Genomic DNA, 13,952 nt, shown 5'->3' on the forward strand with positions numbered 1-13,952 from the left:
CTTTAAATGATATTAGCATCAAGGCCAGCCTTATATGGGTTCCGGGATATTGAAGGAAATCGCAAGGCCGATGAGCTAGCCAAGAAAGTTACTACTCTTCCACTGCTTTAAAGCAGAGGCAGCATTGGAATTCATATGGCAACTTGCAATTAAGGATGAAAAAAGTATTCTCCAGAAGGCCAATAGGTCTAGGAGAGAAGAATATTAAGGCAACTTGCAAATTAAGGATAAAAAAAGTATTCTCCAGAAGGCCAATAGGTCTTGGAGAGAAGAATATTAAGGCAACTTGCGAATTAGGGATAAAAACTAATATTCTCCAGAAGGCCAATAGGTCCTGGAGAGAAAAAAAATACGATTACATGGACATAGTGTTTATTTTTAGAATATGATATGCTACATATGTCCGCCACGGCTACGAGTCCATTCGATCTCTCCAATTTTTGACTTATTTTTTCCAATAAATCAGAATAATAAATCTAAATGCGCCCAATCAGCGAAAATGCGACGCAAACGATGGTGATTTGGCTTAAATTTTTGCACGAGCTGTGCTTTATGGGCACATAAGCCAAGATCCTGGCATAAAATTTGCCTAGGAGTCAAAGAACAAAGGGCAGCAAGTTGAGAACGACAACGAATCGACATTTCGGTGCCTTCAGATTTACTTTTTTCCTAGTAAATTTCCAAAATTTGGAAGCGTTGTTTTGACGCTAGACGATTTGATGGCTTGCCAAACTTTACTGAACAGAAATGTCAACACAGTTTGTCATACTCAGCTGTCAATCCACAGTTATCGCTATCGATAGTTCTCACACAGCTAAAAAATATGAGATATAAACTGTAGCGCTCTCCAAACTTTGTTCAAGACTGTAAAGATGTATACGAGTATGCAAATATCTATATATGCATATCACTGCGCCTCTGATTCATTTCTATTAGAGGGCCGTTGCCAACTGAGTTTTCTCATGCACACACATGCAGGCATGTTTTATAAATATTACGATAAACTACTCGCTGCTGTTGGTTTATATTTACATACGAGTGTGTTTTGAGATAAGTAGAAATGAGCCAAGTCATTTAATAGCATAAATAACAAACAAAAGTATACGAACAATAAATTTACAGTGCAAAAATGTGCAAAAACTTGCAATCCAATTATTTAACAACAATTACAACTCGGTGCTACAGTAAAAATGAACTTTTTGAGTGGCCTAGTAGAAGTCGTAAATATGGTGGAGTAGGTCACAAAAATGTATTCGAAAATTTCCCAACACCCCCAAATTCTCAACTTATTCATAGAAACCAGTTTGTTATGACCTCATCTATAAAAAAGGTTTATCGCTTTTAACTTTTTTAGTAATTTTAAGTTTTAATATACCTTTGGAAAAAAAATTTTGGGCATTTTTTAAATTAACTGCAGAAAAGATTGGTGGCTCTGGCAAACGAAATAAGAGGTCAACAAACTGATTTTGGTTCAAAAATACCAATCCGTCTTTGCTTAGGGAGTATTTCAAAACACTTTTAAATCCAAACCAGACAGCAAATAACATTTTCTACCCTGTGAGGAAAGTCAAGAATGATTTCTTGGACTGTCCAATCACTGTAGGCGAAATAGTTAAAATAAGGCGCCTGGGCTTGATTAAATTTCATATGAATTAAAAAAAAATCAGCCTACGAGTTGTTGGACCAGCTTGTAGAAATTTACAATAAGTTATAAACAAGTCGTAAAGTGGCAGACATTTTTCTAACCAATTTATTTTAACCGATTTTCAAAAAAGGTGATAGAAGGGAAGTCAAAAATTACAGAGGAATATCTGTTATAAATTGCAGTGCAAAAATTCGAATGGGTGTTTTAAATTCTTGGCTACAGCAATGCAAACAACTTGCTCATAGAGTTTCAAGCAGGTGTTCGCAAAAATATTCAATGATAAAAATGTTCTATCTATAAAGTAGTTTGAGTGTGAAGAGTGTATGATGTCTCTTTCTCTTTCTGCGCTGCATCTAAGGTGCGCTTCAAAAACGCCGAAAAAGCTTTAAGAAAAACGCTTAAGCTCGAAAAAGAGTATAAAAATAGCTAATCTGCACTTATGGAAGGCACCAAAATTGAGGCAACCAACAGAATCTGAGGTGTCAATTCGTGACAATCAAGGCGCCTGGGCTCGGATAGATACAGAAATAGTCAATGTGTTTGCTGAGCATTTGAGGATGATCTTTCAACCGAACCCACAAACTAATGGGTTTGAATTGCCCGCAACTCAATCCGATTTGACCAAATTTGGTAGTGAGCCTCCATCAGCACTTGACTATAGTAACAATGCAATAAAAATTTCTCCGCATGAGCTAAAGTCAATAATTGAGAATGAGATGAATCCTAAAAAACACCTGGCTATTATCAAATATCTCCTAAAATGATAGTAGAGACTCCAAATTGCGCTGTTAGTGTGCGCTCAGTGCTTTTTAACGCAATTCTTCAAGTTGGCCACTTTCCTTCTCAATGGAAAAAATCGACCGTTATAATGATCCCGAAATAATGATCCCAGGAAAAAATAAAGCCAAAGCAGCTTCATACAGACTTATAAGTCTGCTACCATCTCTCTCCAAACTATTTGAAAAGTTGCTAAAATGAAAACTGATGCCGCATCTGCAGCAAAACAACATTATTCCAGCTCATCAGTTCGGTTTTCGTGAGAAACACGGCACAATTGAGCAAGTCAATCGCATCAGCTCCGAAATAATGAATGCTTTTGAACGACGGGAAAATTGCTCAGCCATATTTCTTGATGTAGCTGAAGCGTTCGATAGAGTATGGCACGAGGAACTTGTCTACAAAATCCAACGCACGATGCAACAAAGCTCCCACTAAATATTAGAATCTTATCTCTCAAATGTGGTGTTTATGGTAAGATATAAAAACTACCTAAATGATGAAGTCGATATTAAAGTCGGCGTACCACGAGGCAGTGTACTGGGTCCGCTTTTGTGTGTAGTATACACGGCTGACTTTCCAAAAAACCCGCAAATACTTACATCCACGTTTGCTGACGACACTGAAATCTTTTGTCGCTCCGAATGTCCAATAAGATCGTCGAGTGAACTCAACAGTCAACTGAAACACATAGTAAAAGGGTTAGCAGACTGGGAAATTCAATGAATGAGCAAAAGTGTAAGCATGTGACTTTTACGCTAAATAGAAGCGGCAGCTCCAGTGTGTATCTGAATTGCACACTCATACCTCATTCTAAAGAAGTTACATACCTTGCTGTTCGTATCGACAGGCGCCTGACATGGAAAAGGCACATTGAGGCCAAAAGTGTACAGATGAAGCTAAAAACGAAAGATTTTCATTGGCTAATCAACTCCCGTTCCCCGTTAAAGGCTTAGCCTTGATCACAAAGTCCTTCTCTACAATATAACCATCAAGCCAATCTGGGCGTATGCATCACAACTGTGGGGTAAGTGTCAGCAATATTGCAATTATACAACGAAGTCAATCTAAAATATTAAGAATGGTTACTTGAGCGCCGTGGTACGTAACCAATGAAAATATCCATCAAGACCTAAATGTTCCATTAGTTGCAGCAGAAATAGCAGCAATCCAACAAAACTACTAGCAAAGGCTGAGCCACCACCCAAATCCATTGGCTCGGTCGCTGTTGCATACCGTCAATTCGTTACGTCTCAGAATAATTGACCTTTCAACCCTGTGACGCATATTTGAGGCCCCTATAACAACCTTAACCTTGTTCAAGAAGCTGTAGGTACTATAATTTAGGTTAACAGTCGAAACCTTATTGTTAGTATTAAGTTTATTTAATAAAGGGTGTTTAAATTTCAAGAGTCGATGTTGAATGTGAACCACACCTAAACGTCAACGACACCATTGGACTTTTTTCTTTGGGGTTATTTGAAAGAAAAGGTGTACGTCGATAAACCAGCAACAATTTAAGAGCTAAAGAATGAGATAATTCGGCACATTAACGGCATAGAGCCTCAATTATGCCTCAGCGTCATCGAAAATTTGGACCATCGGATGGAGGTGTGCCGCCGAGGCCGCGGCGGCCATTTGACCTATATTTTGTTCCATACGTAATTGAGTCATACCAATATTATGATAATAAAGAGAAATGACAATAGTTTCCTTAAAAAAATTGTATTTTAATCAAAATCAACACCGGCCTTGAAACTTAACCACCCTTTAGATTCAATAAATAATAATAACAGTATAAAAAAGAAATATTTAAAGGAGTTGCATGAAAATTTGGGTTTTGGTTTGAAAGTTGACGATCTAAATATAAGCCTGCTACTCTATACCGATGATATAGTCGTTTTGGTGGATGAAATAAATACACTTCATAAAAAATCTAGAAGCTTACTGTGAAAAATGGAACAGCCAAATCGGCAATAAACGGTTTTTCGTGTGGGGGCAAAAAACCATCTTTGCATATGAAACCTTGAGGCTCCCACACCTCCTAACAAAAATAGTTTTAAAATAAATATTTTCTGGCCAAGGTTTTAAATCACATAGAATTGACTTACAGTTTGAAAAGGCATGCAAAGTTGTTATAAAAAAGAAGGGGGGCAGAAAAAAGCGAAATATTCCTGGAATAGAGCACTAAACAGTAGGGATAGATAAATATCGTTGGTTTAAAAATGTCAAGATTCTTCTTTCCAAAGGTAGAATAAAACTTAAAATTACTAAAAAATTAAAGGCTCTAAAGGTCGTTTTGTAAATGAGGTCAAGACAAATTGATTTTTTATTATCAAGTTGAGAATTTGAGGGGGTTGAAAATTTTCCCAACACATTTTCTTCAAAGTGACTTAAAAAGTTCGTATATCTTTTTTTTGTTTGTTTTTGTAACATATGTAAAATCACACAATGTTATAAAGGCTCTAATAACAATCTAAAGGTCATGTATATGCATACTCACATACACATACACACACATATATGTATATTTGGCCAAGTGTGCACTAAATATTTTAAGAAATAATGAAATCATGATGTGTGAAGGCGAAATATTTTAAAAGTCATATTTGCACTAAAATGTATGGCCTTGAGTGCCGACATGACTATTGCCCTTGAGTCACGAATGTCAGTATGTGAATGCCCTGTAGGGAAATCCATTCGATATGATATGATACGCTATTCTATGAGAAGCAATTGGTGTTTTTTTTTATTTTTATTGTTTCCATTTTTAAATTTCAATCTGTTAAATTTAAATAGTAAGTAATTGTTTTTAAGGTAGTAGTGAATTTTCAGCAGGCTGTGGGGTACTTCAAGCGAGCAATAATCAAGTCATTAAACTCACTGATACTCAAAATTAATCAGAGAATACGCGATTCTCCTTTCAGCCACCTCTGAGTGGTTCCTTGTCAAGCTAGAATGGATGCCAAATTATGGTGGAGTTGCACAAAATTTTCGATGCGATGTCATCCTTGGTTTTCAACTTAATGCTGAATGAGTACAATAATTTGGCATTTGGATTCCCGGAAGAGAAGCGAACTAAGGCCAGACCAAAGAGAAGATGGATAGATGCAATTATCAACGATATCAAAGAGATGAGTTGAAAACTGGCAGCGCTTAGAAGATCGAGAAATCTGGAGGAAAATTGCTAATTACTTGCCTTGGAAGGAGAGAAGAAAACAGAAAGCTTGAGGATCTGGCGGTGAAACAAAGAGCTTCTGAAGTTAACAAAGCCACAAATCTAGATGATTTTATGGACCCTTATTGGGTACTGAGAAATGTAATGGTTTTTCATATCACTCTTGCAGAGTAATTAAGGGGGGGGTAGGGTCACAAAATCGAAATTTTTTTTCTTCGCTCATCTTATAGTAAATCATTTCAAGAATGTTGTGTCAAAATTTTAAGTGGATCGGAGCAGAACTCTCAAAGTTATAGCCTTTGTAGGCACTCTACCTCGAATGCGGAGCATCGATAATTTCTCAGAGTCATTTTTACAAACGCGTTTTTCCCGAAACGACTTCTTAAAAGTCGGTGCCAATCACAACTCCGAAACTATTCAACCGATTCTTTTCAAATTTGGCACACGTTTTCTAAATCAAAAATACCTCCCCCCTACACTGTTTTTTTTTATTTCTTTTTTTTTAAGGTTGTTTTTCACTTACAAATATGGCGAAATTTTTCGCCAAAAATGCTCGTTTTACGTTTTTTTGCCACCAAAACTACAAAAATGAAAAAAAAAAAATTTTATTAATGTAGGGGGGAGCATTACGTCATACTTTAACTGAAAAATTCGACTTTTTTAGTTTCAGATGATTCTACGACGAATGCCGATTGGCACCGCAGAGCACCTCTCGAAAAACATATCTCCAAAAAAACTCTGTCATGGGCTTATTTGTCAATATTTTATTATTAATATTTTTTAAAAACTTATTGAAAAGATGTACAATAACATGCAACTGATTTTATTAAAGTATCTTAAGCCATATTTCTGTAAAAAATTCAAAAAAAAAGTGTTTTTTTTTAGCGCGAAACCCTACCCCCCCCCCCCCCTTAACTGGAATTCTTTCATTTTCTGCTCCGCAACCGCCGTAACTTTGCGCGGTTCAAGGCCCTGAAAGCAAATAATTGGTGGGGTTTATGTCAAACATGGTAGGTTTTAATTCGATACGCCCCAAATGTTTCAAAAGCATAAAGTGATGACGTTTCACGTCCTATGAAACGCAATAAAAAGTGGCAACAAAAAGAGGCCGGTCCCCTACAAAGTGTATTATCCCTAGAACAAATGGCAAAAGTGCGCAATTTCGTTAAAAATAATAGTAAATCGTTTATGAAAATCTTTGAAATAGAATTAGCGACTTACAGGTGAATGTGTTTTGCATTTTGAAGTCGCATTCGGTCTGAATCGGGTACAAGGTTTTCGCGCCAATCAAGAAGAAGAAGAAGAATTCGGTCTGAATAACTTAAAATTGTTAGCTGGCCAATAGTCGAGTAAGGGAATGTCTCTCATTCCGTTGTATCATTTTCTGTGGTGGTGATTGTGGTGGAGATTTAGTCTGAGTGAAACAGGTCAGAAACACAAATGATAACATTTTGATACCCTATTTGTAGGAACACTGCCTTTTATTAGTCAAAAGATTTTAAGTTGACTATGATTCTGCCTATGTCGTCTATTTTTTTCTCCAATTTCTTTGAAGTTAGCCATCGAGAATTGTCCTAGCATTATATGTCTATTTTCTTGGAAACTCACACAGATAGTAGAAGAGTGCTTTCTTAAATTCTTCTTGATTGCAGCTTCTAGGCCACACCAACTTCCTCGTCTCCCATCATCTCCTAAAGGCGAGAAACCGATTATTGTTGACGTAATTCTGAATACGTCTGCTGGTGGCTTTCATAACAACTGGTCAGTTCTGAATTTATTGTAATTGGGCCACGATTCTTTAGTTACTTTGCAAGTGTCCATGTTAGTCCATCCATCAATGGCCTGCTTCTGTAATAGCGAGAAGCTATGCCTTTTGCGCACGCCTTTGCCTCATTTGCATATTCACCTGATTAAGCACCCTTCGACTATTATCTAGCGGTGAAAGAGAAGCCTTTAACCACCATCCTTGACAACAACAAGGAAAAGTATTCAAAATTAATTTATATTGATTAATAAAAAATATTTGTCGGAAAATATTTACTGGCCTTTTCCTTTTGGAGAAAGTTTTTACTTATTTAACTTTTGTTTCTTACTCTAACCCAATCTCTATTGTTTTACTTGTATCAAGTTTACAGCAACAATAGCACACTATAACAGCCATCAACATTTCGTATTCCTTTATCAGCCTTTTGAAAAAGCGTTATTTTTAAAAATCAGTGTCCTCTGATCTGATAAAAGCGCGCATATTTGTTCTGAGTTTTATTTGCTGACCTCCAAACAATACTAACAGAGTACAAGATTCTGCCGTCCCAGCCCACAACAGCAGCAAAGAAAATAAGCAAACGAAAAGAAGAGGAAGAATAAGCGAAAGCAAATGGCAGACCAAAAATGATAGAATGCATCGAAAAGGGAAAAAACTGTATTCGAAACCTTTATTCGAGATTTTAGAATTTAACATTTTTGTTATTTTTCATTTTTATTATTTTGCTTAATTTAGAAATTAAAATATTCTCTATTTGTTTATTTTTTGTCAAATGTCAAATTCGCAAAGAGAAAAGTAGCATTTTTCGGATAGCCAACATTATGACGTTCAACTGTGAAAAAAATTTAACAAACGTGAAAAAAACAATTGTGCGCAAATATTTAGCAAACACCATAAAATGTTCTCCTTTCCATTATTGAAATGTGCAACAAAAAATGTCACTTCTGCACCAGAAACGTTATTCCACTCACACTTTTCCTGCAGGGTGCGTACTAATGTACACACTTCAAAATTGTATTCGTTTGCATTCGTAACAGCCAAACAAACGAAAAGAGCTTAGCTAGTCAAGGTAGCTGGGGAGCGGGAGAGCACACGTCCCACTGACCTACTTCCATACAACGCACTGCCGGAAACAAGCATCTCTACGCATAATTACAAGCACAACTGTAGGCGAAAATTGTAAAGCATACAATTAGGCACATGTCACAAACAAAGCTTGCACTTGACCTACACTAATTCCCATCAAACTCGCAGGCACATTGGTTTAGATGTATGTATGTGCATTTGTAACTGGAACTCTCATTAATGCGCACACATCTGTTTATTCTGAGGCTTTAACCTGCATGTACATATTTACATATTTATGTGTGTATGTATGTGTTCGATAGTTATATATGAACTCTTCAGAAATGTTGATACTGCCAAGCACTCACTTAACTTTTGCTTTAACAATAAAAAGCACAATTATTACAACAATAACTTTCACCTACATATGTAAATTGATTTAATGATTTTGCGAGTTTATTCTGTTATTTATTTAGAATTTGTATATTTTAATCGAGACTTTTTACTAACCGCCAAGCAGCTCAGACTTACGAAAATTATTTGATATTGTGTAGGAGGCAAATAAAAGTGCCTTATGCCTTCGGTTGGTGCTTTCGAAAGTTCAGCGAGCTTTGCAAATGCATTTGTTGCGCTTATACCCAAAGTGAAATGTTAGGATAAGCTGTGAGTGTTCAGAAGCAATTAGAAAAGGCTTTGCAATTTTTCAGTATAAAAAATTATATGACATTCTTCACTGATGTTATTTTTCCGGTTTCGTGATGAGACTTCAGAGAAAAAGCTTTTTATAAAATAAAAGTAAATTATAAAAAACAACTAAGGAATGCTAAGATAGGTTAGGATCCAAATTCATATACCTGGGCACATTTTAATAAAATTTAGCTTGGCCTGACTGTTAGTTTTTGGAATAAAAGAACTCATCTAAAATGAGAGTTGCAGCTTATAACATCAGTCGGACGGACGGAAATTCGGTCCAAACATATAATGAGTGGGCGCGGTTTTTATCTGATCTCCACATTTATGTCAGATCTAAATGCGTTAGGAAGAAATACGTGTTTGTGGGTGGTTTATTAACACGTTCCCTGTCCCAATACAAAAATGCAAAATTGACCGACAAGTCCAAGAGGGTTTTTTGAATAATTTGTTTTTTTGTAGTCATAGGATAGCTTTAGTAATAATAATAATTAAAAAAAAAAAAACGGATGTAGGGTATTTCTACCTGAAACACATATGGTCCATGAGCGTAGAGGGACATTTTTGCTTCTGCACGTTCATGAAACACATGACGCACATATGGCTCAGGAACGTATCAGTGCTTATCAGGCGCACGTTTACTGAACCATATGTGGCTCAGCGGACAGGGAACGTGTTAAGACGTAAGAGGATGCGGCACTGCCCATTTTTAAATTTTACTTGCGTCGGAATTATATTCTTCGGCGGAATATTTGTACCGAATTTGAGTAATTATGTTTCCTTTTGTTTTCATTTCAATATTTCGTTTTTTTTCTAAAATTGCCATTGCTTTTGAAGTTTGCCCGATTATTTATATACTGAGGCAAGCACATTAACGCGGTGCAGAGTTTTAATCGAATCTCAAATCGGATCTAGCCATTGTCTGGTACCACTTGAGAACGAGCTTCTACCTCCTTCTTCTTCTAGTATTGATTGCCACGAAAACCGCTTACGCGATATTGGCCGAGTTTAACAAGCGTTTCTTTCTCGTGCTAACCAGCGCCAATTGGACACACCTTTTTTTCTGGTGGATGAGGTAGGGTTCAAAATACATTCGCACTTACAGTGACCGTTGTCTACTGCGTCGTGTGGTGTGGCAACTAAAACCATCCCTCCTCTCCTTCTGGGGTGACACCTTTCCCGGAACTGCTTTCTATATTACTTCGGGAGGGCCCAGAACGGCATCCATAAAGAACCAATTCTATTCACCCACGTGTGGGTCCACCATATTTGTAGCCAGCTTTCATGTTATAGGCTCGTCTTCTTGTGTCTCTATCTGTGCTGCTTCGCTTTGTTGCACTGAATCGAGGCCAATCTTTTTTTCGTAGCACGTTCTCGATGTATTTCATTACGTTCCAGCTGCCCCCACGCTCGAGCATTTTGCTGATTATGTTGCTCGGTGCGTTGTCGCCAATCTGCTCCCTCAGAGCATTTCTTTCCGCGAGCCATCTGTCACAACTAAAAAACGTGTATTCAGCGTCATCGCTCGGTGCTTCGCAGTATATGCCTTTGGAATCGGTTACCTTGTCCATACGGTATAGGTAACTAAGGAAGTATCCTCGGCCCGAGAGGAACTGAGTTAAGAAGTAGTTCACTTCTTCGAAGTTCCTTTGGACCCATTTGTCAATTGATGGAATAAGTTTCGCCGTCCATCTGGAGTCCCACGCATCCATTCCTTCCCGGACCATGAGGTCGATGGGTATCTGACCGTTGATCCCGAAAACTGCAGAGCCTGAGACAGTGCCGTAGGCTGAGGCAACTCTGAGTGCCGCTGTTCGTTGCACAGCCTCCAGTGCTTTGCGCTTGGCTTTACAGTTTAGCAAAATTCCCTATAATTCGCTACCGTACAGGAGAATTGAGCTTGTGGCCGCCATAATTAGCTTTCTTTTGCTCTGTGTTGGCCCACCGATGTTTGCCATTAATCTACTTAGCATACCCGTGACCTTTGCTGTTTTGGTAGTCGCATGCCGTATCTGGGATCAGAAAGTAAGCCTGCAGTCAAGTTGAATACCTAAGTATTTTACTACTTTTTGGATCACTAAGGACGTGTCGCCTATTTGCATGCAGACCTCGAGTGGCATGTGACCTCGTGTCATAAGGATGACTTTGGTTTTATGTTTGGCGGGTTCCAGGCCATGGTCCTCAAGCCATATTTTCGTCTTTATCATGGCTTGGTTCAGCTTCCTTCTAGCGTCCTCAGTGTCCCGATACTGGACACACCTAGTAAAGCCAAGTCCTCCTCCACCTGAGCCTTCCAACGCAGAGGAGTTTTTCCGTTTCCTCTGCTACCACCAGCTGTTACCGCATCGAATATTTTCAGAGCCGGAGTTTCTATATCCATTCGGATGTAAAGTTCATACAGCTCATTGTGTCATCGCCTACGATACTGGCCTTCACCAACGTGCAAAGGTCCAAAAATCTTCCACTGAATCTTTACCTCAAACACTCGAAAGGACGCCTCATCGGGTATTGTTATCGTACAAGCTTCTGCGGCATACGTTAAGACGGGCAGGATGAGCATGATGAGAGCCTTCCACCTCTTAACTCAGGGTGTAATGCGTTACCGTGCCTATTGTATTAAAGTATAACGTCGCTTCCTCTATACCGGGTCGATTTAAGACGTTATGGTAATCATAGCTTGACAAGGGGAGCTGGCGCGGCAGACTAAATGAGATCCCCAAGAATTTAGAAGCAATTGAGCTTATCTCGGAGAGCAGGCAATCATATGAATAAGATGAATACGAATAAAAAAACAAAAAACAACAAGAATAACAATAATAAGAAATGCAAAGGGAGTTAGCTGGATGACAACCATTCCGCGTGGCTCTAGGAAGCAGAGGTTCAGTCTTCGAGGAACATGCGCACTAGATGTATCCTTTACCAGGCGTGGTGTTTAGCACGAACCGGCCCTAGATGCTTTGGGATCGAGTGAGCTAGTCACCTCGGAATCAGCATCTAAAGTAAGAGAGCGAGGACACCCTCGAAGAGTAGCAACTCCTATCAGTGGTCGGGTTAGTTACCGATCGAGCAGTTCACATCAGTGATCACCATCGCCCTTGCTGCCAAGCTTAACATCTGATACTTGTAGGGCTAGTAACCGATTGGAACAAACAGGAACCACAAACTCTCCCCGTATTCTGAGTTCGGGGAATCTACCGATTCCGACAGTCCGAAAGCAAGGCGGAATAATGTTTGTATATTACATCTGTCTAGTTCTAAACTGTCAAACATGATTGGGAAAAATACGCAAAAATTATAAATATTCCTATAGGGTGATTAATTTTGTACCACCTTGTACTATTTTTTCCATCCAATGGCTCACTCTTTAATAGAGCCGAAAAATTCCTATTAAAAATCAAGTTCCAAATCTTTTGATTTCATAAGCTGTCGCTTCAATAGTTTCTGGAAAATATTAGTCGACTGGTGGTTTTTGGACCACGGCACATGTGCCTGAAGCTTTCATTTAAGTACAAAAACGTTGCCGATTTCGTTTGGTAGCGCATAATAACCGTAATATAATAATATTTTGATTACTGATTACTTATTTTTATTTATTTATAGAAAATCCATCTCACGCTCTGGCTTAGACGGAAAATTCCGATATTCTACTTTTCAGGAAATCAAATGAAATAATATAAAAACCACTACTTACCAACACCACTTAAGTATGTATGTATGTGTACAAAACAAAATATTTAATAAAACATTCAAATAATTTTCACTCAACAAATTTCTTAAATGTAAGGATCATTGGGACTCAAGGGCCGTGAGCTTGTTAATGGGTGTGCCGGGTCCGGTGTAGACTGTGAGGGCAGCCAAGTACGCTTCGGTAGTTGAGCCTGCGTGGTTGGTAATGACCATTTTGGGAGAAAAGCTTGCGGCGACTGTAATGGTCGCGACTCAGCCAGCGGCTGCGGTTGTACAAATTGCTGCGGCTGTACAAATGGCTGCGACTGTGGGAAGGGTTGCGGTTGTATGACTGGCTGCGGTTGTACGAATATCTGAGATTCCTGTAATGTCGTTGGCACCAATGTCTCCGATGGCACTAACACCTGTGAAGATAAGTGGGCCTGTGTTTGAGTTGTTATTCCCGCTGCCAATGGACGCAATTCAGTTGACAAGCACATCACGCCATCAGGACAACTTGGTGGATATTGTGGTGTCTCCCATTTCCAAACTTTCCAAGGAATGCAACGACCCAAACTTTGTTGGAAACCGGTGCCGTCGGGACAACTTTGCTGTAGCGGTTCCATATTTAGGCCAACACAGCGCCAATAACGCATTGGATCCCAGAAATTCCGATAGAGTTGACCAACCTCGCCGACGGTCTTGCAGCCTGGTTTCCCATCGTACATACTAGTGGCAGCAGAGCAAGTGCTGATACCAAAGCTGAGTAGAATCGAAGCGCAAACTATAAGCACGAAATGATAAATTCTTAATAAATGCCGTGAAAGGGAAATTTTACTCAAAATAAACAACAAAAACTTACTCAGAAGTTGCATCTCTGGTTGAAGCTGTGGCCAGACTGTTGTAGAAGTTGAAGTGACGCGCGAATGTTTCATATGAATCGCTTTTATATGCTGTAGATTTACAACTATTTGTTGTTTCTTTTATACAAAGTCCAATAAATATCTTTAATCGTAAATAAAGAGTTGGATATGTGTTTGATTATTATCGAAGAGAAATGATATGATCGGTGCAATCCCTGCTTTGGTATGCTGTGCTGTAGAAGTTACTCGTAGCACCTGACTGATAAGCTTCTGTCAATGCCATTGAAGTGGCAGTGCAAATTATTT

At 38.6% G+C, this 13,952-nt stretch overlaps 2 protein-coding genes across 2 annotated transcripts in view; both read right to left on the reverse strand.

Moving 5' to 3' along the window:
- The window catches only part of LOC128855230 (uncharacterized), a 38,084-nt gene extending 29,136 nt beyond the window's left edge, over nucleotides 1–8,948 (reverse strand). The window contains exon 1 of the mRNA XM_054089951.1: nucleotides 8,853–8,948. The gene's annotated coding sequence lies outside the window, so the exon portion shown is untranslated. The remainder of the gene's footprint in view (nucleotides 1–8,852) is intronic.
- A 3,796-nt stretch (nucleotides 8,949–12,744) lies between these two features.
- On the reverse strand, nucleotides 12,745–13,710 carry LOC128859290 (protein ALEX-like). Its single transcript, XM_054096164.1, has 2 exons — nucleotides 13,646–13,710; nucleotides 12,745–13,567 (listed from the first exon to the last, which is right to left on the reverse strand). Exons 1-2 carry the CDS (start codon nucleotides 13,656–13,658, stop codon nucleotides 12,891–12,893), a joined length of 690 nt encoding a protein of 229 aa, XP_053952139.1. The 5' UTR covers nucleotides 13,659–13,710; the 3' UTR covers nucleotides 12,745–12,890.
- Nucleotides 13,711–13,952: the final 242 nt, after the last annotated feature.

This window comes from Anastrepha ludens, chromosome 2 (assembly GCF_028408465.1).
Source record: "Anastrepha ludens isolate Willacy chromosome 2, idAnaLude1.1, whole genome shotgun sequence".
Lineage (NCBI taxonomy): Eukaryota > Metazoa > Arthropoda > Insecta > Diptera > Tephritidae > Anastrepha > Anastrepha ludens.